Source organism: Pipistrellus hanaki, assembly GCF_964339955.1.
Source record: "Pipistrellus hanaki genome assembly, chromosome: 5".
In the NCBI taxonomy this organism is placed as follows: domain Eukaryota; kingdom Metazoa; phylum Chordata; class Mammalia; order Chiroptera; family Vespertilionidae; genus Pipistrellus; species Pipistrellus hanaki.
This window is the reverse complement of record NC_140507.1, coordinates 32,585,262-32,608,068: the sequence shown is the minus strand read 5'-3', so window position 1 is coordinate 32,608,068 and position 22,807 is coordinate 32,585,262. Positions and strand designations below refer to the sequence as shown.

General features: G+C 51.4%; 1 protein-coding gene across 4 annotated transcripts in view; it reads left to right on the top strand.

Annotated features, from left to right (window-relative positions):
* CDC42SE2 (CDC42 small effector 2) overlaps positions 1 to 4,486 on the top strand; it is a 79,638-nt gene extending 75,152 nt beyond the window's left edge. For all 4 annotated transcript variants that reach the window (XM_084886767.1, XM_084886765.1, XM_084886766.1 and 1 more), the window contains exons 5-6: positions 808 to 917; positions 2,158 to 4,486. In XM_084886767.1, coding sequence (XP_084742893.1) covers positions 808 to 906 — 99 coding nt within the window. In that variant the 3' untranslated portion in view covers positions 907 to 917; positions 2,158 to 4,486. The remainder of the gene's footprint in view (positions 1 to 807; positions 918 to 2,157) is intronic.
* The last annotated feature ends 18,321 nt before the right edge of the window (positions 4,487 to 22,807 follow it).

Here is a 22,807-nt window from a genome sequence, read left to right as displayed (position 1 = left end):
CTTCCTAGTTTGAGTCACAGGCCAACCCTCAACCACTGAGCCACACTGGCCAGGGCTAATTTGTATCCTTTTGACTTCTTTTGGAATGTTACCAAGTGCCTCATGAATTACAGAAATTTTTTTTGTATTAGCAAAGTAGAGAAGGTAGGGGGAGAGGGAGTTGTAGCAAAAAAAGGTTTCAGTTACAAGCCTCACTATCTGCCCTCAGTCAGAAAAATGTTAAGTCTTTAAAAATTCTTTTATTTTATTCTGAAACTAGCCCTGACTGGTTTGGCTCAGAGCGTTGGCCAGTGGACTGAAGGGTCCCAAGTTCGATTCCATCAAGGGCATGTACCTTGGTTGCGGGCACATCCCCAGTAGGGGGTGTACAGGAGGAAGCTGATCACTGTTTCTCTCTCGTCAATGTTTCTAGCTCTCTATCCCTCTCCCTTCCTCTCTGTAAAAAATAGATAAATAAAACTAGAGGCCCGGTGGGGTCCCTTGGCCTGGCTGGCCATCCAGGCGGCCAGCGTGGGGGAGGGACCGAGGGAGGTTGGCTGTGAGAGTGTACTGACCAATAGGGGGCAGCTCCTGCATTGAGCATCTGCCTCCTGGTGGTCACTGCACACCATAGCTACCTGCTGGTTGTCCATTCATAACGGTGGCTTAGGCTTTTATATGCTCAGATTTTTATGACTTTAAAAATCTATTACAGCTTTTTTACTATAAAAAAGTACCCTTCTAAAAAAAAAGGAACCAAAACGTTGAGACAAGAATCACTGAGTTGCACTTCCTGGTTCCTGACCCGTGTCCCGTTTTGTCTTGCAGGTTAGCTCCATTCAGAACCAGATGCAGTCCAAGGGAGGCTACGGGGGCGGCATGCCCGCGGGGGTGCAGATGCAGCTCGTGGACACGAAGGCGGGATAGCCCGCCCTCCCGTGAGTACTCCGGCCAATGGGCGCCTTCGCTGAGCGGGGCCAAAGGATGCATACAGTTGGCCCTTGAACAACACGGGTTTGAACTGCGCAGGTCCACTTGTACATGGCTGGTGGTTGTTTTTTTCCCAATAGATACTGGAAATGTATATTTTCTCTAGCTAACTGTATTGTAAGAATACACTGTATAATAGTACACATACAAACTATGTGTCAGTCACCTGTTGGTAAGGGTTCCGGTCAGTATAATTGTAGGCTATCACAGTAGGCTGCTAGTATTTACGTTTTGGGAGAAGTCAAAGTTATATTATACACAGATTTTCAGCGGTGCTGGGGGGTGAGTGAGGAACTGCCCCAATCCCTGCGTTCTTCAAGGGTTAGCTGTATTTTGTTTTCCCTCTTTTTTTTAAAAATTGTGAACAAAAGGCAAAAATGTTTTACTTGCCTAAATATTAACACTGTGGATGGATCATGACATTACAGTGTTTTACAAAGTATCACAAATGTAATAAATAACTTAATAATGCAATGGGTATTTAACGCTTTGCACTCCGCTGGCCCCTCTCAGGGGACATCGGAATTCTAGCATATCACTCGGATGTCCCCTCTCAGGGGACATTGCAGTTTATTAGTGATTATGGGGAATTGAGTTAATTCAACACACGTTTCCCCCGCAAAGTAGCGTCGAGTAGCTGGTAGCCAATGTCCAGAATGGTTCGGAGTGCAAAGGGCTAATTGTAAAGCGTGCCTTTAACATTATGTAAAACTTTTTTTGCACTTGTTCAATAGAAACTTACCTGGCCACCGGGTAAAGCCAGCAATAAAACTGCTGGTCCGCAGTGTGCTAAGTGATGGGAGTGGACGCTGCTGCAGTTTGGATGTTAATTTTTGGTTCCTCTTTTCCTTGTGAAGAACTTGAAGGACATTAAGACATCTGGTTGGGGAGGCTGGAAGATTCTGGTGGCAAGACGAAACTCAGGTGTCCTTTAAACAAGAGTGACTTTATTATTTTGAGCATTGATATTGCACAAAATCCCATGTGAAGTAATTTTATTTTTAAAATTTATCAACTGTGCTGGTTGATATAAATCTTTATCAACTTCTTAAAAGGATGCATCCCCAAAGTGTAAAGATAACTTGGATGTTTCTTTCGGTTTTGTGGGTCATTGTGAATTTCTGTGTTTCTCCTTCTATTCTTTAATTTTTGTGTGTGATTGCTTTTCTTTTCAATTACAAAATGAAGCGCGATGGCGCCTTGTCCACCCTGTCGTGGCCCTCCAGTGAGACGTACTGTTCCGCCGAAGAAGCTGTCGCCGGATGAATCCTGCATTTCCTCCCGCTGGCCGCATGCCTTTGACTCCTGGACAGAGTTTCTTAGATTGTGGCTTAAATTTTATTTTTTATCAACATGGATCTGACCGTAGCATGATCTTTCCTGTGAATGCTAGCGCTGTTTTGCATTTTTTCCCCCCATTTTAACATTTCTTTTTTCGCCTGCCTTATGATTTTACTAGTAAGTAAGGACCTGCTACTATTTGTTAACTTGTCACCATTTATGTATATTTTGGAAGGTATGAGACCCACAAGCACAATGATCATTGTTAGTCACTTGAAGCTTGCGCAGAATGGATGTCTGCATGCCCGATGGAGCTGCTGCGTGCGGAGCCGGGCTGGCGATGCTGCTGCTGTGAGAGTCAGTGTGGTGCCCGGTCGCACACACCGCGGCACACCGTGTAACTGTAGCTCGTTAGAAACACGGCCTGGGCTGCTTAGTGAGAATGCTAGGACAAGGCACGTTTGCGTCCGTAGGCCTTCATGCTGTTGTGAACGTTCGCTATTTATTCGGGAGCGAGCCCCGGAGGGCGCAGGATGGCTGGCGTCCCGGGCGGGGGGGCGCCTCCGTGGGGCTGAGCACAGCCGCCCGCTCTGCCGTCCTCACCGCCCAGCAGAGTGTGCTGACGCCTGGCCTCTCTGGAAGTTGCCACTGAAAACAACCTGTCTGGTGACTTGACGGATTTGGTGAGAAAACTTTGCTTTGGTTGCAGAATATGCTTGTTATTCCACAAACCTGCAAATGCTTCTTGTTCCCCGCCAGGGCATAGCATTTAGCCAGTTGGTGGCTGTGTCTGTTAACATGTAAATCCTGTGTCTGGTTCAGCTCTAACTTCATGTGGTCAGATTAACATTTCACACGGCGAATGGGGGTTCATTGAAGACGTAGCCCTAAGGAGTTAGGTGATGTTGAAAGTGATCATCTTCTCTTCTGTCTTTTTTAAATTTCCTTCCCCTTAGCCCAACTCCTTGTGAAACATAACAGAATAAATATTAGGTTTGTGAGGCAAAACGTGAAAGCACCCTCCCCACCCCCGCCACTCTCCCACCACAGGGGGCGCCAGATACTCAGTCCTGTGCTCCTGTGGCTTTCCGCCCTCAGTGCCGTCTCCAGCAGGGAGGATCTGTCAAGGAAAAACATTTGTGCTTAGTAACAAAAATACGTATTTTGCAGTTTAATAACTTCTTAACTATAGTTCATCCGGTCTCACTGATTCACAGTGGGTACTGCGTTCTGCAAAACGCCAGAGCCCGTGTCCTGCCCGCGGCACGGCTGTGCCGCTTTTAAGGCGGCCGGACTTCCCTGACATTGCCCCACTGGTGCCATTCGGTCTACTTCTACCTGGACTTTAGAGGTTTTTAGTACAATTTTTATACTTGTCCTAGGATGCCCGAGACAGCAGCACAGGGAGCCAGGGTCCCTCTTCCCTGACTCATGATTTGCTTTGCTTTTCCAATCGCTATTTTTTTCTGCTTCTCCAAGGACCAAAATACTCCATGTGCCTGGGGTGTCTGCACGGTGGCCGCAGGCTGCACTGTGCTGGCCACACTGTGTGCAAGGGCACCAGCTAAAGAGGGTGCCGGTGAATCAAGGAGAAAATTACCAAAAATTCTAAGCTAGGAACCTTGAACACGTCTTTCAGGAAGGCTCGAAGATATTTGAGTGTGGAGGAAGCAGCCAGCGTCCCCACATTCATGGTTGTAAGTTTTGGAGGTCATTTGGTCCCCATAGCAACGTATCTCATTTTGAAATTGAAGCTAATTCAATAGGATAGACTGTTAGTACTTTGTTGAAATACATGCTAATAACTGTTAAGCAAGGGAAAATGAATGAAGGTTAACTAACGACATGGATTCTGTTATCAGTGACCTGCATTCTGCAAATCGGGTGCTTCTTCATGATCCAGGCCCGAGCCGTGCCAATGAGCGCAGAGCGGACTGTTCGCTCTGGAGGCAGACTCGGCATCCAGGGCAGCAGCATCCTGGCCTCCAGAGATACTGAGCGTATTCCAGCTCTCATTATTAAATTATAGCAGTTTCATTATAGAGAACAGTTTGCCTTGATTTTGTTTAAAATGACTTCTGCTCAGCACCCAAAAGATAAAATTGACATATTTTTATAATATAAGCACTCTTTTTCTTGTACATTGTGTTCATTCTTGAATAAAGTGAGTTCAGTGTCGGCTTGTAGATATTAAAAAGAAAGTATTGATTCAATAAATGTTTTCTTTCAAACCTGGTTTGGATTTTCCTTTCAGTGTAGTTTTCTTCTTTCAAGGAGTTACTCCCCAGAATTCACTTAGAGCAGCGGTCGCCAGCCAGTAGTCTGTGAGGTCCGAAAGCTTGGCGACTGCTGACTTCATAGCATTCTTACCTCATGCAGAAATAATTTGTCATTCTCTTTAACTTCACCTTTTAATTTAACACCTAGTCAAAATGAGCGTAAATGTTTGGAAATAGGACTTAGGACTTGCTATTGAAATATCCCTTTTCTCCAAGTTTTCATTGTCTGGAACATCACAAACGGCTTATAACAAAGGAGGCAAGCCCTGGCTGGTTTGGCTCAGTGGATAGAGCATTGACTTGCGAACTGAAGGGTCCCAGGTTCAATTCCAATCAAGGTGCATGCCACGGGTTGTGGGCTCAATCCCCGGTAGGGCCGTGCAAGAGGCAGCCGATGAATGATTTTCCCTCATCGATGTTTGTCTCTCTCTCTCTCTCTCTCCTCCTTTCCTCTTTCAAATCCAGTTTTTAAAAAATTCCAAAAAGAAGTCAGATGCCTATTCAGTTTCCCATGCTGAAGTATTTTGTCCTCAGTTATGCAGGATTTAAGTAAGAATTTTCTTTCTCAGCCATGCTGTCAGCTCCATTATGAGCAGCTTTGTCCCCGGGGAGCGCTGGGCAGTGTCTGGAAAGATTCGGTTACAGCTGGAGGCAGGGGTGCTGCTGCCCGGCGGGGGAGAAACCAGGGAGGTTGCTCAATACCCGTGGTGCCCAGGGCAACCCCACAACAGGGTCTGCCAGCCCTGCTGCCCCGGCCAGCAGACCCTGGGCTAGAGCCAAGATCTGTGTGCACACCACATACATCTGGTTAGAGGTCAGAAACTGAGACCAGCCGAAACCGGTTTGGCTCAGTGGACAGAGCACTGGCCTGCGGACTGAAAGGTCCCAGGTTCGATTCCAGTCAAGGGCATGTATTATACCTTGGCTGCGGACACATCCCCAGTAGGGGGTGTGCAAGAGGCAGCTGATCGATGATTCTCTCTCATCGAAGTTTCTCACTCTCTATCCCTCTCTCTTCCTCTCTGTAAAAAATCAATAAAATATATTAAAAACAAAAAACAAAAAAAAACCCGAGACCAGCTAGTAGGTCTATGTTATGAGAATTGTCACACAATGTTCTAAATTATAAAAATGGATGAGAAAAATACTAGAAAAAAGTATTTCAGAAGCCTTTGGTAATTGTAGTTCTCATCTTGTGGCCAAAGACTCGAAGGAAGTGGGTGAAGATGATGCTCCGTGTAAGACAGAACACGGACAGCCAGTAAGCGCCCGGTGAGGGGAGGGGGCCCTGCCCTCCCGCACTTTTCCAAGGACGCGCACCACGTGGAGGGAAGGGCGCGGCTGATAAGCACAAAAAATAGGACCAAGCTAGAAACAGGTCAGAGACAGCACTGGAATTGGCTAAAACTTGTGAGCCACGTGTGGCTCTTGGGCCCTGGAGTGTTCCAACACCACTTCTTCACAACAGACTCGCCCAGACCGAAAACCGACTTCTGCGCATGGGCCACGAAGTTTTAATCGCACCATACGTGCGCGCCCGAGTGTGGTGGTTTGTGGAAGAGCCACACTCAAGGGCCAAAGAGCCGCATGTGGCTCGGAGCCACGGCTGGCCGGCCACTGACTTAGACCATTAAGTGGCTCAGGTTGATCTCACTCTGTTTTGGCACCTTCACGTTTCGTTTTTATGATGTTCCCAGACTCTGCAGTTTTGCGTTTCAAGTACTTTCTACCAGACACATGCCCCCTCCTGGCTCCTTTTGATCTCTGCCCGTATCCCTTTAATCTTTTCATCCTAAAGGTTTCTCTCTGGCCCGCCTTTGATGCCTAGAAGAACAAAACCAGGTGCACTGGAAAGTTACTTCCTGAGTAAGCAGATCCAGATGTTCGGCCTGGGACCTCCCAGCAGGTGCTGAGGGTGGGCCCTGGGCCCTGAAAGGAGGATAATTTCCTCATTGGAAGGTGAGGGCAGGACAGTCAGGAGAATGCGACTCTAACCCCGTTTCCCCTCCTGAATCCGAGCTCCTGAGTCCCCCAGAGCGCTCGCTGTGTGCAGATCTCCTGTGTCCAGTGGCCGTGGACCGGTGAATGCACGGACAGGCGGCCTTGGCACAATAAAATTTATTTGGTTTTATTAAAATATATCTATCAGCTGCCTCCTGCACACCTCCTACTGGGGATGTGCCCGCAACCAAGGTACATGCCCTTGACCAGAATCGAACCTGGGACCCTTCAGTCTGCAGGCCAACGCTATAGCCACTGAGCCAGACAAGACCGGGCATCACAGGGTTTTATTTTTGCTCCTCGAAGGGAATAGCAAAGGAGATGCTCCTTTAAAATCTTAAGAACTTCACCCTTTTCTTAATGTTCTTCGTTTCATCCATTTAAACCAGCTGTCGGCAAACTGCGGCTCGCGAGCCACAAGCGGCTCTTTGGCCCCTTGAGTGTGGCTCTTCCACAAAAAAACCATGCGCGGGCGCACAGTACAGTGCGATTGGAACTTCGTGGCCCATGCGCAGAAGTCGGTTTTCGGCCCAGGTGAGTCTATTTTGAAGAGGTGGCATTAGAACACTCAAGGGGCCAAAGAACCACATGTGACTCGCAAGCCGCGATTTGCCGACACGGATCTAAACAGTTCAGCCTTCGTACATCGTGCCTTCGCCTCAGCCCTCGTTCTGTGCCCCGAGCTCCCCGGAGCGCTTTTCCTGCTGCTGCAGCATGCTTGGTGGCGTCGCTCTATCCACTGAGCCAGATCGGCCAGGGCCAGAATAACATTTTAAACAATATTAGTGACATCAGACAGCTGACAAGGCCTTTGTTCCCCCCACAGAAACACCCAATAAACAACAATATGTGGACCAATAAAGCCCGTGATGCGGGTGGGAGAGCACACAGGCAGAGGGTACAACAGACACACGGCGCCTGAGCACAAGCAGGAATGAGACGCGTAAATGGAGTCTTTAGAAGCAGCTGGGTTTATGGGGGGGGGGGGGTGTGGGAATGCGCACTTGCAGGCCCAGGGGCCATGCACATCCATAACGGGCGGAGAGGACCATGAGCTTTAAGTTGGGAGGTGTCCATCAGGAAGGTCTCCCCTTACGGCGGGAGGCCACTCAGTGAAGACCGAGAGGGACTTGTTTCAAACAACCTAAATCTCAACCCAAAACTCAGATGTGCTCAGTGAGTCAATGAGAAACGGACAGACTAAGCAACATCAACAAAGAGATTTTCAAAAAATGAGAATATCAACAGGGATAGAAATTATAAAACAAAATATTGGAAGTCCTAGCCAGAGCAGTTAGTCAAGAAAAAGAAAAGGCATCCAAAATGAAAAAAAAAAGAAAAAAAAATTATCTCTGTTCACAGACAATGGGTCTGATATGTGAAAGCCTTAAAGACTTAACTCACCCACACACACAGCTAACAAATGAATTCAGCAAAGTTGCAAAGTACAAAATCAACACACAAAACCGGGTGTTTCTATCCACTAACAACAATCTGAAAAAATTAAAAGAATTTCCACTTACAATTGCATTTAAATACAATACTTAGGAATAAACTTAAGGAGGCAAAAGACTGGTCCAACTGAAAACTACAAAATATTAGTGAAATTAAAGAAGATATAAATGGAAAGACATGTGTATTCTTTCACGTCACAAGACCTAATGTTAAGGTGTCAGGACAATCCAAGGTGATCCACAGATTTAATTCAGTCTCTATCCAAATTCCAATGTCGTTTTTCCCCATTCATATAGAGCGGTGGTTCTCAACCTTTCTAATGCCATGATCCTTTAATACAGTTCCTCATGTTGTGGTGACCCCCAACCATAAAATTATTTTCATTGCTACTTCATAATGTAATTTTGCTACTATTAATGAATCATAATGTAAATATCTGTGTTTTCCACTGGTCTTAGGCAACCCCGCTAGCGGTGTGACCCACAGGCTGAGAACCGCTGCTGTAGAGACTAAGGCCATCGTAAAACATAGATATTTACATTACAGTTATGAAGTAGCAATGAAAATAATAGATGGTTGGGGGTCACCACAACATGAGGAACTGTATTAAAGGGTCGCGGCATTAGGAAGGTTGAGAACCACTGATCTAGAATATCAAGGGATCCTGAAGAGTCAAAATCTTGAAAGACAAAGTTGGAGGTACTGTACTTGATTTTAAAACTTATAAATCTACAGTAATTGAACAGTGTGATACTGGCATAAAAACAGGCATATAAACCAAAGGAACAGAATGGAGCATCGAGACATAAACTCTGTATGGTGAAATGGTTTTCAACAAGGATGCCAAGGTCACTTAAAGATAAGGCATGTCTTGGCCTGTTTGGGCCACTGTAACAAAGTACCACACACTGGGTAGCTTATAAACAGCAGAAACACTTCTCATTTCTGGAGGCTGAGAAGTCCAAGAACAAGGTGCCAGCATGGCTGCTCCTGGCAAGAGCCTCTTCCTGTCCGTAAGCTGCCCTCCTGTCGTCGGAGCAGCAGTTCCCTGCAGGAGGGCGCTGTCCTCACAGCCTGAGCACTTCCAAAGGCCCGCCTTCCAAACCACCACTGAGGACCGTCCGGGGGAGGGGACAAACTGAGAGCCCAGCAGACCTTCCCCCACCACGCACACAGACATTAACCCGAACCAGAGGTGAACATAAGACCCAACAGTAGGAAAATGCTTAGAAGAAAACACTGGGGGATTTGGCAGTGATTTTCTAGACCTGTCCCCGAAACACTAGCGACAGAAGTAGAAATAGAGAATGGACTACATCAGGACGAAAAGCTGCATCAAAGAACAGCCGGAGGCAGCCTGAGTGTGGAGAATATGTTTGTAAATGATACCGCTGCTCAGGGGTTTGTCCAGGAAAAAGGGTTCCCACAGCCCAGCTGGCGTGGCCCAGCACTGAGGGCGGCACATGCCCCAGCAGTGGCTGGGTGATTCCTGTTTAGGGCACATGCCCGGTGTGGGCTCGATTCCCATGGGGACATGCAGGAGACAGTTGATTGCTATTTCTCCCTCATCGGTGTTTCTCCCTCTCCTGTCCTCTCTCTGAGATTAATAATGACTTTTTTTTTTTTTTTAAATAAGAGAGAGAAAAAAAATTCTACAACTCAACAACCAAAAAACCCAATTAAAAAATGGGCAAAGGACTGGAATAGACATTTCAACAAAGACATACATATGGCCAATAAGTACATGAAAATATGCTCAACATCACTAGCCATGAGGAAAATGCAAATCAAAACCATAATGAAATATCACCTCACATCCATTAAGATGGCTACCATCAGAAAACATAAACAGAAAAAACAAGTGTTGGTGAGGACATGGAGAAATTGGTGGGGATTTTAAATGGTGTAACAATATGGAGGTTCCTCAAAAATTAAAAATGGAGGGGGGGACGAGGAGAGAGAACCAAAGAACTCACATGCATTTATGCATCACCGAGAGACACAGTAAGTAGTCTGGTGAAGGCCTGGGTGGGGCAGGGGTTGGGAGGAGGGGGAGAAGGGGGGTGGGGAATTGGGGGACATCTGTAATACTCTCAATAAAATAAAACATGTTAAAGCAAACAAAAATTAAAACTACTACCACACGATCCAGCAACCCCACTCTGGGTGTATCTCCAAAAGAACTGAGAGCAGTCTCAAAGACATTCCTACACTCGTGTTTACAACAGCATTTTCCACAATAGCCTAGAGCAGTGTTTCCCAACCTTCTCTCATGATGAGAATCACCTGGTGGAGTTGTTAAAACACAGATTCCTGAATCCCAACTAAGAAGTGCTAAACTAGAATTTTTGGGAACATATAGGTAAAATTGTATACTTAACTAGTGCTCTAACACAGATGTTATATACAGAGCACTAAGTTAGGTATGCAATTTTACCTATATGTTCCCAAAAATTCTAGTTTAGCACTTCTTAGTTGGGATTCAGGAATCTGTGTTTTAACAACTCCACCAGGTGATTCTCATCATGAGAGAAGGTTGGGAAACACTGGCCTAGAGGTATAAGCAACCCAAGAGTCCATCAACAACTGAATGAAAAAATAAAATGTTCTGCAAAACAGAACATCACTCAGCCTCACAAAAGAAGGAAGTTCTGACACATGCTTCAGCACAGATGAGCCTTGCGGACAGACATTGTGCTGAGTGAGACAAGCCGGCCACAGACAGACAAGCGTGCGGTCCTATTCACAGAGGCAGGAAGCCCCAGGACGGGTCAGTCCAACGCCTCCAGAGGCGGCAGCGGAGTGGAAACCAGAAGGGGAACCAGGGAAGGATGAGTCTAACCAAGGGTCACTCTGCCTCAGGCTGACCCTGGACCTGCAGCTGAGAACGCCCACGCCCGCCCCTTCCTCTGCCTCTGCCATTCCTCCATCTCAGTGGGTATCGGGAGAAGCTCCGGTGGAGACCAGCTGCGCCCAACACTCTGCAGCAGGAACGATGCCTCCGGGATTGAGATCCTGTAAGAAGACATGGGAACACGACGGCCACGAGAACCAGCGGCCCCAGAGAGGCCAGGTCAGACGCTCAGGTTACTCAACAACGGCTGCATCGGGCTCAGGTGCAGGGACCGCCCCGGCCGTAAAACCACCCACAGGTCCTCGCCAGCACCGGTGCGGTGACGCCTGATGCTTCACACAGCCTCCTCGCCGCCTGCGTGTGGCAGAGACTCAGGGGCAAACGAATGACGACCGGCCCTGGGAACCCAGGTTATGGTCTGATGAAGCCGGAGACACCGCACACGGTCAGACATGGCGCACACGGTCAGACATCACACACACGGTCAGACATCCCGCACACGGTCAGACATCCCGCACACGGTCAGACATCACGCACACGGTCAGACGCAGTCCTGACACAGCTTCCACGTGACAGGCGGCCGCACCGGGGCAGGCACACCCCAGGGCAGCAGCCGGTGGCCCCAGGAAGCCGATGCCCGGCCAGAGATGGGCTCCACCAGCACCGGCAACTTCATGGTCTTTTCCACTTGGGTTTGGAGGCAGCAGCTCTCTGTCTTCCCTGCTATCGGCGCCCACCGCTGTCTGCTGGGAAGTTAGTGAAATGCAAATCCGAACCAGAATGCAACGCCACCTCACACCCACGGAGATGGCTGCCATCGGAAAGCCAAACAGAAAAGGCAGCAGGGCCTCTGCCTCTCAGTCACACTCCGGCCGGAGGGCGGCCGGGCTCAGGGCTGTCAGGCTGCCGAGGGCCTTCTCCGTCCGGCGAAAGGAGGAGCAGGAGCAGGAGAAGATGGGCGGCACCGGCTGCGGGTGGAAGATGGCAAAGACAAGATTAATTCCGAGCTCCACGGCAGGCAGGGCTTCCAGGATGGGGCCACCGATGGCTTATCGGCTGGACTTCCCAGCTGCCCAGGCACGTGGCAGACACGGCACCAGGAGAGGCAGGCAGCTAGAGGCAGGCCTGGCGGGGTCTCCGAGAGGAGGGACCGGGGGAGGGGTGCGGACACGGTGGTAAACGCCCAGGCCGGGCCTGCTCCGCCCACGGCCGTGCAGTGAAGAGCGTGTTCCTCTCCCTTCCACAGACGAGGAGCAGGTGGTGGGGGCAGAGGCTGGCCCCGGTCAGAGGCTGGTGAGTGCGAATATTCGTCTGAGCGGCTGAGACGTGTCCTGGGGTCACACAGGAACCAACCCTGACTTAGGGATTCCACGGAGGCCTCACACGGGCTCTCCCGCTGTCATGTACACGTGTGTGTGTGTGTGTGTGTGTGTGTGTGTGTGTGAGACTAGGACTCACGGTCCCACCAGAACCTGATAGATTGGGGAAGGAACAGTTGCCTTAAGAAAGGGAGTCGGGGAGCCCCGGCTGGTGTCTCTCAGTGGTTAGAGCACCGGCCTGCGCTCCAAAGGGTCTGGGGTTGGATTCTGATTGAGGACACATACCTGGTTGCATGTTCAGTCCCCGGCCGCCCTTGGGGTGCATTCAGGAGACAACCAATCCATGTCTCTCCGCCCACAGCCCCCACCCCTTCCTCCCGCTCTCCCACTCCATCTAAATACACCAATGGGGAGCTGGCGAAACCAGAGAACCGGATGGTGGCCCAGGTAAACGCCTGTACTCGCTGACTCTCACAAACACATCGAAATTACAACGGAAACACATAATTCAGAACCGCCTGAGAGGAAGTCCTGTGACCAGAACAGTAAAGCGGAAAGCACGTGAGGGCGGGGCGCCTGCGGTCTGTGACTGGAAGGGAAATGGTCTCTGTGAAGCCCGGCTCGGTGAGGAACAGGGGTCCCAGTCCCCAGCCCGGGGTTCCAGAGCTGGGGAGGGAAGTCCCTGTGACTTTGGGCTATCAGCCACGGGGATCGGGCTGAGGGGCACAGCGGCTGCTGGAGGCCCAGGGGCCAGCGCACCAGCTCACCTGCTTCTTCCGAGCTCCCGGACGGCGGCTCGGGGGCCCGGACACAGACAGGAAGGAGGGGACAGCCTGGCACCGGCAGGAACTCGGGATGGCTTTCTCCAGACGAGGGTGCCCGCAGAGGCCACTGTTTCTGTGCTGGGCCCGCCCCCGGCCCAGGGCCGACTCCAGAGGGCCCCTGGCCCACACCCTTTGCTCTGCCCTGGGGATTCCCTGAGGCCCGCCCCATCCAAACAGGCTGCAGCTGCGACAGCGAGCCCCAATCCCATCAGTAAAAGGCCGAAGACCCAGCTTTCCCTCACGGCTGGGCCTCATCTCCTGCCAGCAGCTCTCCCCCTGCCCTCCCCACGGCCAACCGGCCTGGAGGTCAACTCCTCCCGGACGCCAACAGCAATCAAGGCTCAGCTACAAACTGTGCACCGGCCACACAGGGGAGCCCTAGAGCCCAGCTCAGGAGCCGGGAGGCTGAGCCACTGGGCCCCACAGGACCCTGGTTCACACGGCCACTCTGCCAACTCCAGGGCACAGCAGCTCTCCCCAGTACGTGGAATCAGACACAGGGGAGCAGCCAACAGGCAGAGACAAAGAAACATGTCACAAATGAATGGAAGCAAGCAAAGTGCTGGATACAGAGTTCAAAACCACATAAGTTTACTCAAGAATCTTCTAGAGACCTCCAACGGACTTGGTGAGCTTTCAAGGATCTTGTGAGAAAGTCGAAGACATGAAAAAGGACGAGCCAGAAAGTAAGCATACACTGACTGAAATAAAGAACAATTTACAGGGATTCAACAGTAGAGGAGAAGATTCTGAGAATCAAATTAATGATGTGGAACACGAGGGAGCCAAAAACACCCAATCAGAAGAGCAAAAGGAAAAGAAATCCAAAAATATGAAGAAAGTGTACGGAGCCTCTGAGACAACTTCAAGCGTGCCAACACCGGCCTTATGGGCGCCGGAGGGGGAGCCGGACTCTGGAAGCCCAAGGGAAGTGCCCGCGTGGGCAGCACGTACACTAAGACTGGAGCACACAGAGACCGGCATGGCCCCTGCGCAAGGAGGGCACCCAAATCCGTGAGCGTTCCGTGTTTTTGGAGAAAGAAAGAAGAAAGGGAGGGAGGGAGAGAGAGAGAGAGAGAGAGAGAGAGAGAGAGAGAGAGAGGGGAAGAGGAGAAAGAAAAAGAAAACCTGTTTGAAGAAATGACAGAAAAGTCCCCCACCTGGTGAAGGAAATTGACTTACAGGCGCAGGAAGCCCAGAGAAACGAAAATGAAAACCAAGGGCAAAAGACAACGAGAGAATCTTAAGAGAAAAGCAGTTAGTTACCTACAAGGGACCGTCCATATGATTCTCAGCTGATTTCGCAACAGAAACTTTGCAGGCCAGAAGGGAGTGGCAGCCAATATTCAAAGTGATGAATAGTAAGGAGCTACAACCAAGATACCCAACAAAGCTGTTCACGACGAATAAGAGAAACTAAAGGAGTCTCATCACCACAAGACCAATACTATATGACTAGAGGCCCCGTGCAGGGAATTCACGCACGGGGTGTGTGTCCCTCAGCCCAGCTGCACCCTCTCCAGTCTGGGACAGCCCTCTCACAATCCAGGACCGCTGGCTCCCAACTGCTCACCTGCCTGCCTGCCTAATGGCTCCTAACTGCTTCTGCCTGCCAGCCTGATCACCCCTAACCACTCTCCTGCCAGCCTGATCACCCCCTAACCGCTCCCCTGCCAGACTAATTATCCCTAACTGCCCTTCCCTGCAGGCCTGGTCCCCCCCACAACTGCCCTTCCCTACAAGTCCAGTCGCCCCCAACTTCCCTCTTCTGCTGGCCTGGGGGAGTGATAAGGGGAGGGAAGGCGGGGAAGCTTGCAGGGTAGGATGCAGATCTGGGGTTAAGGACACGGTTGGTCAGCTGCCTGCCAGAGCTGATCTCAGAGGAGACCAGCTTTGCAGACGAGAAGACAACAGGCAGAGGGGAGCGCAGGATGCTAAGCCGCTGGCTGCCCCCTGTGGCTCTCCATCCCCAGGACGCAGGCCGCTCCTGGCCCAGACCCAACACTGCTCCCCGCCCAGAGGCTCTGCTCCAAACCAGCAGCGTGGAATGAGAACCAGCGCAAAATGTGGTTTTAATTGGGAAATAAAAGATATTGAAAAGAAAATAAACAGTAGCCCAGAATGCCCGGAACAGCCTGGCAGCGGTACTGAGGTCAGGCTGTGGGGTGAGAGCCGTGTCTGCTCCACGCTGAGTCCTGCAGGGCCCGGAGCACCTGCCGCCCCAGCCGAGGCCGGGCCTGTGCCTGGCACCTCCTGAGAGGAGCTCTGGCCCACCTCCCCGCCTCTCAGAGGCCCCCACGCGCTCACACAGGACGTGGTGACGCTAGAAAAGTACCTCTGCCCAAGCCTGTTGTCGCCTTAGCAAGAGGAAGCCCAGGGTTACAGTGACACGAAGGGCTGGGCAAGCTGGGGTTGAACCCAAGGCCAACTGACCCTGAGTGGAGCCTGGCAGCCTCAGTGCAGACGACAAGGCGGCCACTGGGCCCGGCCCTTCGTGGGGGAGACGGGCCTGGAGGCCCCGCACGTGCTCGGACCCAGGGCTGGGCCTCCCGGTGCTGCGGGCGCCCCTCCCCGCTCCCACACACACTTTGTCATCTTTCTTGGAGCGGTTTTGGGCATTAGGAAAACTGTGGTAAAAATACACAAACAACATTTATCACCTTATCCATTTTTTAATTTAGCTTTCCTACGCCAGTTTATTGAGTGCCCACTGTTTATTTATTTTATTTCTAAAAATACGTTTTTATTGATTTGAGAGAGGAAGGGAGAGGGAGAGAGAGAAACATCCATGTTGAGAGAGAATCACGGATCAGCTGCCTCCTGCACGCCTCCACTGGGGATTGAACCATGACCTGGGCAAGTGCCCTGACAGGGAAATGGTTCATCGGTCAACACTCAGCCAGTGAGACAACGGCAGGGCCATCTCAGCCATTTTTAAGTGCACATTTACTCTGCGGTGTGACCAATCTCCGTAACCTTTTCATCTTGCACAACTGACACTCTAACACTAACAACCCCCGCCCCCGCCATCACTGTCCTTCCTGTGTCTGAGGAGGCCTCCCAGGTGCGCCTCACACAAACCACAGCGCAGCGCCTGGCTCACCGCGGCTCCTCACTTACACGGCTGCGTCAGGCTCAGCCAAGCAGCACAGTCCGCTTCCCTCCCCGCTGAGGCCGCCCGAGCTCCTCCGGAGACACTGTGCCCTCAGGCGCCTGCGGGGGCATGGAGCTGCGCCCGCCTCCGGCTGTGCACACACCTGCCTGGGCCTCCGCTCTGTCCTCCTGGGGCCGCGCAGCAGGGCTCTGGGCCACGGGAGCCTCCACGCTGGCACCCACGGCAGGTCCCACCAGGCCCCACCAGGCCCCACCGGGTCCCACCGGGTCCCACCGGGTCCCACCGGGTCCCACCGGGTCCCACCAGGTCCACCAGGTGCAGCCCTTCTCTGACAGCAGCCGTCTTACTGAGTTCCGATTGGCATTCCCTCAGGAGGGGGTGGGGAGCTCCTTTTCATGTGCTTATCGGCCATTCGCATTCTTCTGTGGAGACACGTTTATTCAAGTCCTTTGGCCAAGTTAAAGCTGTGGTTTTATTGTGGACGAGAGAGCTTTTATTTTATATGCACAGATATTTTTGAAATCTATATTTATAATCCACAATGGTTGGCAAACTCATTAGTGAACAGAGCCAAATATCAACAGTACAATGATTGAAATTCCTTTTGAGAGCCCATTTTTTTAAACTTAAACTTCTAACCCACTTCTTCAAAATAGACTTGCCCAGCCGAAACTGGTTTGGCTCAGTGGATAGAGCATCGGTCTGCGGACTGAAAGTTCCCAGGTTCGATTCCGGTCAAGGGCATGTGCCTTGGTTTTGGGCACATCCCCAGTAGGGGGTGTGCAGGAGGCAGCTGATCAATTTCTCTCTCATTGATGTTTCTAACTCTCTATCCCTCTCTCTTCCTCTCTGTAAATAAAATCAATAAAATATATTAAAAACAAAAAACAAAAACATACACAACAAAAAACAAAGTAGACTCATCCAGGCCTGGTATTTGTAAGAGCCACACTCAAGGGGCCAAAGAGCCGCATGTGGCTCGCGAGCCACAGTTTGACGATCATGGCTCTATCATATACAAACTGTCCTCTCTGCTCTCCTGCCCAGAGTGGAATGGCCTGTGAGACCATCGGATGCAGCCCTGGCGGTGGACACTCACCCCCAGAGCCGCCGGGGGACCGGGCAGCCCCCTCACTGCCCTGTGGCTGCCACCGCCTGTGACGCCTCCGGTGCCTCCTCTCAGCTCGTCCCCATCACCTTTCTCGGCTGCGGGCGCCTCCTTCCAGCTGCCCCTCGCGTCTTAAACGCGAACGTCCTGCGGTTTAACCCAGAAAACAAGAACGCTCGGGTGGCCCCCGCCCGCCCAGACGGTAACCTCAGTGCATTTTCTATTCGGAATCCACTTCGGTTTTTGGAGCATCTCGGTTTATCTCAGAGCTGAGGTTGTCAGACAAATGACCACCAGAGGAAGGTTTGGGCCAGCCAAGACTCTCCGGGGCAAAGAGAAGAGATTCCAGACAAGGAGAGGCTCTGGAGAATTAGGGTGGAAACCTACAGAGAGGTGAGGGGAGAGGGGGCAGAGTGAGGAGGAAGGGAAAGCCTGCCCCCAGGGGCGGGGATGACAGCGCAGGGACCGCACTCTCAGAGGCCGGCCTTCGCCCAGGATCACCGTGCCGATCCGGCCCCTCGGCGGCAGAGACGGGGCGGGGGCTGGGCCTGTTCCGAGGAGGAGAGAGGCCCGGGGACGCACAGCTCCCTCCGGCCGCACAGTTAACAGTGACAGGAGCTCGCCATCGCCATCGCTGTGAACGGACAGACCCGAGCTGCAAACAGCACCGCCTCTCAGGGCGGGGGGTGGGGGGCTCATTGGCTGTGACTGGCCGGGCCGGGCGGGCGTCTCCTCCGGAGGCCTCACCGCGGGCCGCCCCCAGGTGAGGGCAGAACCAGGAACTGAGCTGAGGCCACCCGCCCGCTCCCTGCAGCATTGCTCACACCCGCCAGGACCTGGCTACAACCTGCGTGTCTGTCACAGGGGGGAGGGCAAAGAGAATGTGGGGCACAGGCACGGAGGCTGTGACTCTGCCTCAGAAGAAGGAAACACTGCTACCCGACAACATGGATGAACTTGGAGGGCATTTCTATTTTTTAAAAATATATATTTTATTGATATTTCACAGAGAGGAAGGGAGAGGGACAGAGAGCCAGAAACATCGATGAGAGAGTAACACCGACCAGCTGCCTCCTGCTCACCCCCCACTGGGGAAGTGCCTGCCACCAAGGTACACACCCTTGACCGGAATTGAACCCAGGACCTTCCAGTCCACAGGTCGATGCTCTATCCACTGAGCCAAACTGGTTTCAGCAAGGTAATGGCTCTTAAACCGATATCACCTGCTCCTCGTTGGTCAGTACCGGGCCATTCTGTGTCCTGGAGCATGGCCCTTAGGGGCCCTGGGATAAACCACCCTCCCCCAGATCCCAGGTCCATGTTTGGAAATGGCTCCATCCATACTGACCTTTCATTCATGCCCAAATGTTATCCAAAGAGAACCTGTAATTCTATATTTTCCTGGTTGGAAGTGCTTTGGTTTCCTTACTTCTGTGAAGGAGTCTCCTGAAATATGTCTCCGCTGACTTCTCGGGAAAAGTGTCTAAGAAATGGCCTTGCTGGCACCTTCTTGAAGAGTTACACTGTAGCATGGCGCCGCCCAGTGGCTCCAGTGTAACATCGCCACCTTTTAAAATATAAATTCTCGCTTCTTCCAGTGAAAAAGGCGCTCTGCCAAGCAAGTCCACGGATCCACGCCCAACCTTTTAGCCACGAGGCGGGGCCCTGTCACCTTTAGCTCATCTGTCCAGTCTGTTGCTAAGGAACCTTGCTGTCTGAAAGCAGGTTAGCAGTGGGAATCTGTCTGAAGCAAAAGAAAACCAACGATTCTGAAACTTTCCAACCAGGCCATTCTAATTTAATCTATTTTGGTGCCACTTAATACACTATCTTCCAATTTTCATGTAGTGCTACCTGATGTTCAACATCCTCCCTTGCACTCCAAAGGAAACTGATCACTTGTAAGTTTTTAATACAAAAGTCTTATTAAGGTAAGAAAACTTTCCAACCTGCCGGAAGCCACGTCCAGCCTGTCAGCAGGGCTGAACCATCTGGAGATGCTGAGGGCATTTCCCCAAACCTGAAAAGGATGCCCAAAATGACTGCTTGCTGCCAGACAGCTCAGGGCATTTCCATCTACACGTTATTGCCTCCTGCTGGCCAAACACCTGAACAGCCGTAGGCAATTTTCCAATTTGCCAATGGATTCTGTTTACTAACCCTCTCCTTTAATGTGTATAATCTACCTTGCCTTACAACAATTTATGTTAATAAATAGCAAGGGGTCCTGAGACGAGGAGAACTTAGTTTCTATAGCTAAGTCTTCTCTGACTCCCCAAAATCATGTTTCATCTCTGGGCTCTGATTAATTCACACACAGCGCTTCTCCAGATTCCCGAGCCCTTCTAGATGCTGGATCAAGACCGCGGCACAAGCTGTGAAGAATTTTTGTGAGTTTGGGTCAAACTGTCGACAATTGCCGGGAAGCAGTATCTTAACATTTTGGGATAATGCTCCGCCAGAGGGCGGGCTTCACCTATTCTTACAAATTACCATCAGAGGTGGAGACAAAGGGGTTACAGGGACTCTACAGGGACAGGTTAGGGGGGGGGGGGAAAGTAAGGGGAGGAGACGGGAGGAATAGCTGGGACTGGATAAAAAGTAAAACGAAAGACACGTGCTTCCTGAGAGCCCGTTTGGAGGTTCTAGCCAGGGAGCAGCTGCTGGCCTACCCCTGGCAGAGACCGGTCCTCTCCCGGGGGGAGGGAGGAGGGGCCCAGCCCGCCAGACCAGCTGAATCCACCCCAGCGATCAGTTTCCTGAGACAGATGTCCCAGCCAGATAGCTGCCTCTTGCACATCCCCTACCGAAGATGTGCCCGCAACCAATGTACATGCCCCTGACCGGAATCGAACCCGGGACCTTTCAGTCCGCAGACTGACGCTCTACCACTGAGCCAAACCGGTTTCGGCTATTTTTATTTTTTTAAAATATATTTTATTGATTTTTTTTTTACCGAGAGGAAGAGAGAGGGATAGAGAGTTAGAAACATCAATGAGAGAGAATCATTGATCAGCTGCCTCCTGCACACCCCCTACTGGGAATGTGCGGGCAACCAAGGTACATGCCCCTGACCAGAATTGAACAAGAACCTTTCAGTCCGAAGGCTGATGCTCTACCACTGAGCCAAACTGGTTTTGGCAAATATATATATTTTTAAATTGAAGATGATCTTTGTCAGAGAAGATGCAGGGACATGACTGCCCCCATGAACTGCTGTTTAATCAAAGGCTTTAATTCCAGACCCTCCTCGGTGGTTCCTTTAGGTCTTGAGCTTTCAAGGCCCCACGCAGGCCTAGGGAGGTCAGGTCAGCGTGGGGCCCCTTTGTATCCAGGCTGCAGACAGGCATGGCTGAGAGGGGAACCACAGTCCTGAATACTGACTCTCTATTAACACTGTCTCTTCTCCAAAATACTGTGAATTCCAAACAATTCCAAACCAATTTCTGCTTTAAGAGATCTTTACAGGACACAGGGAAAGGAAGGCAAAGCTATTACAGCAGACGTGAAAAGCTCTGACCTGAAATTTCTGTTTGGGAAGGAGGTGAAAGCACTACATTTAGCACAAAAGGAGGACCCTGGGCAGATCAGTGCTGGGAAGCGGCGGGGTTCTAAGGAGCCAGTGGAACCCGCCCCGCACACAAATGCCCCCTGAAAAGAGGCAACTCCGGGTCTTCGCTGCTCAGGCCCAGAGCCAGGTAACCACCCACCAACGTCACCGCTTTCCGAGCCACAGACGGAGCCGCGGGGCCCCAGTCAGGGGGACGGGCACAGCCAGCCCAGCACTGCGGCCCCGGCCCGGCGGATGCCTGCCATCTTCGGGCGCCCGGCCTCAGGCTGTCCGCCCTAAACCTGCCGGGGCAGAGATGGGGACACACCGGCTTGTCTGCAGCTCTGAGCTCTTTTCTCTTCCGTCTTTACCAAGGTACGTGCCCTTGGCCAGAATCAAACCCGGGACCCTTCAGTCCGCAGGTGAACGCTCTATCCACTGAGCCAAACCGGTTAGGGCTTTCTTACATCTTTAAAGTTCTCCCAATCCCTCACGAAGACCACCAAGCGAACAGCGGGATCCTAACCGGCGACAACGAGTAGATTGAAATGCCCTGAGCTGTCTGGCAACTAGGAAACGACGGACCCGAATCCCACCACAACCCGGGCAGCTCGGCCCACACCCTGCCAGCCGGGACCTCCGCCATCCCGGCCACAAGCCCATGGCTCAGGCCGCCGCGCTCTCCCCTGCACCCCCCCCCCCCGCCCCCATTCCCAACTCCGGCAAGGCCAGACCCCCAAGAGGGCCTCGCCATCAGCAATGTGAGACTCACACGCTCATGGCCACCTCCCGCAGCCTGCACCCCGGGCATGTGCCCTGACCCCAAATCCAAGAGTGACTGCTGCCTTTCTACTAAGATGCAGCTAAGGCTACAAACTTCCCTTCAACTATGGCTTTAAGCCACCCAAAATATTTTGATATTCACATTTTCATTCAGTTCAAAATAATTTCTACTTCCCCCTGGGTTATTGGGATGTACATTTCTTAACTTCCAAATCTTGTAATTTTGTTGTTGTGAATCCTCATCTGAGGATATTTTCCCATTGATATTTAGAGAGTGAAAGGGAGAGAGAGACACACACATCAACTGGTTGCCTCTGCACCGCCCCCCCCCCCCCCCCCCCCCGGCCAGAGACTGAACCTGCAACCCAGGTACATGTTCTTGAGCCTGGAACCCTTCAGTCTGCAGATCAGCACTCTTTCCACATAGCCAAACCAGCTAGGGCCCAGTTTTGTAATTTCTGTTGCCAATTTCTAGTCGGGGGTGGGAGGGTAGGGGTGGAGGTGGGGGAGGTGGTTCATGAGGGATACTTGGGGACCACCACACCCTTTAATCCAGCTCTGGGTCCTCAATGTCACACACACAGCAATGTGTATTAGTTCCTGGGGCTGCTGTAACAAATCACCAGCATTGGGTGGCTTACCAGAACAGGCCAGAAGTCCAAAACCGAGGTATCAGCCGGGTGGCACTCTGGAGGCTCTAAGGAAGAATCTCGTCTCTTCTGGTTCCCGGTGGCCGTCAGCATCCTTTCACTGTGACTACATCTCTCCGCTGTCTTCACATGACCTTCTCCTCTGTCTGTTCTTTCCCTTTGTTTCTTTGAAGCCCACTGGTGAAAGATTTAGGGCCCACCCACATGATCCAAAGGAGTCTCCTGATCTCAGAATGCGTGATGACATCTGCCAAGACCCTTTCCTCAAACAGAGCAACATTTACAAGTTCCAGGGAGGGGGGCTTTGAACTTTGGGGTAGCCATTATTCAACCTACTACACTTGAGTTTAATGTTTTCCAAATAAAGGAACGAACGAATGACACCGTGTAGAGATGGTTAAGAGAAGGAAGGGCCTGGGAACCCCTGCTGTGCTGGGAAGGGGTGGAGCAGGAGGAGGCATTCTCTGGGTGCAGAGGGAGGTGGGGAAGGTTTAGAAAGGGACACGGAGGCCGAACTCCCTCTTCCTTTGCCAGGTCCTGAGATCTGAGCCCGTAGGAGGAGCTGCTGCGTTCACACACGCTTCCTAAAGGAGCGAGCAGCAGGCAGGCCGTGGGTGCC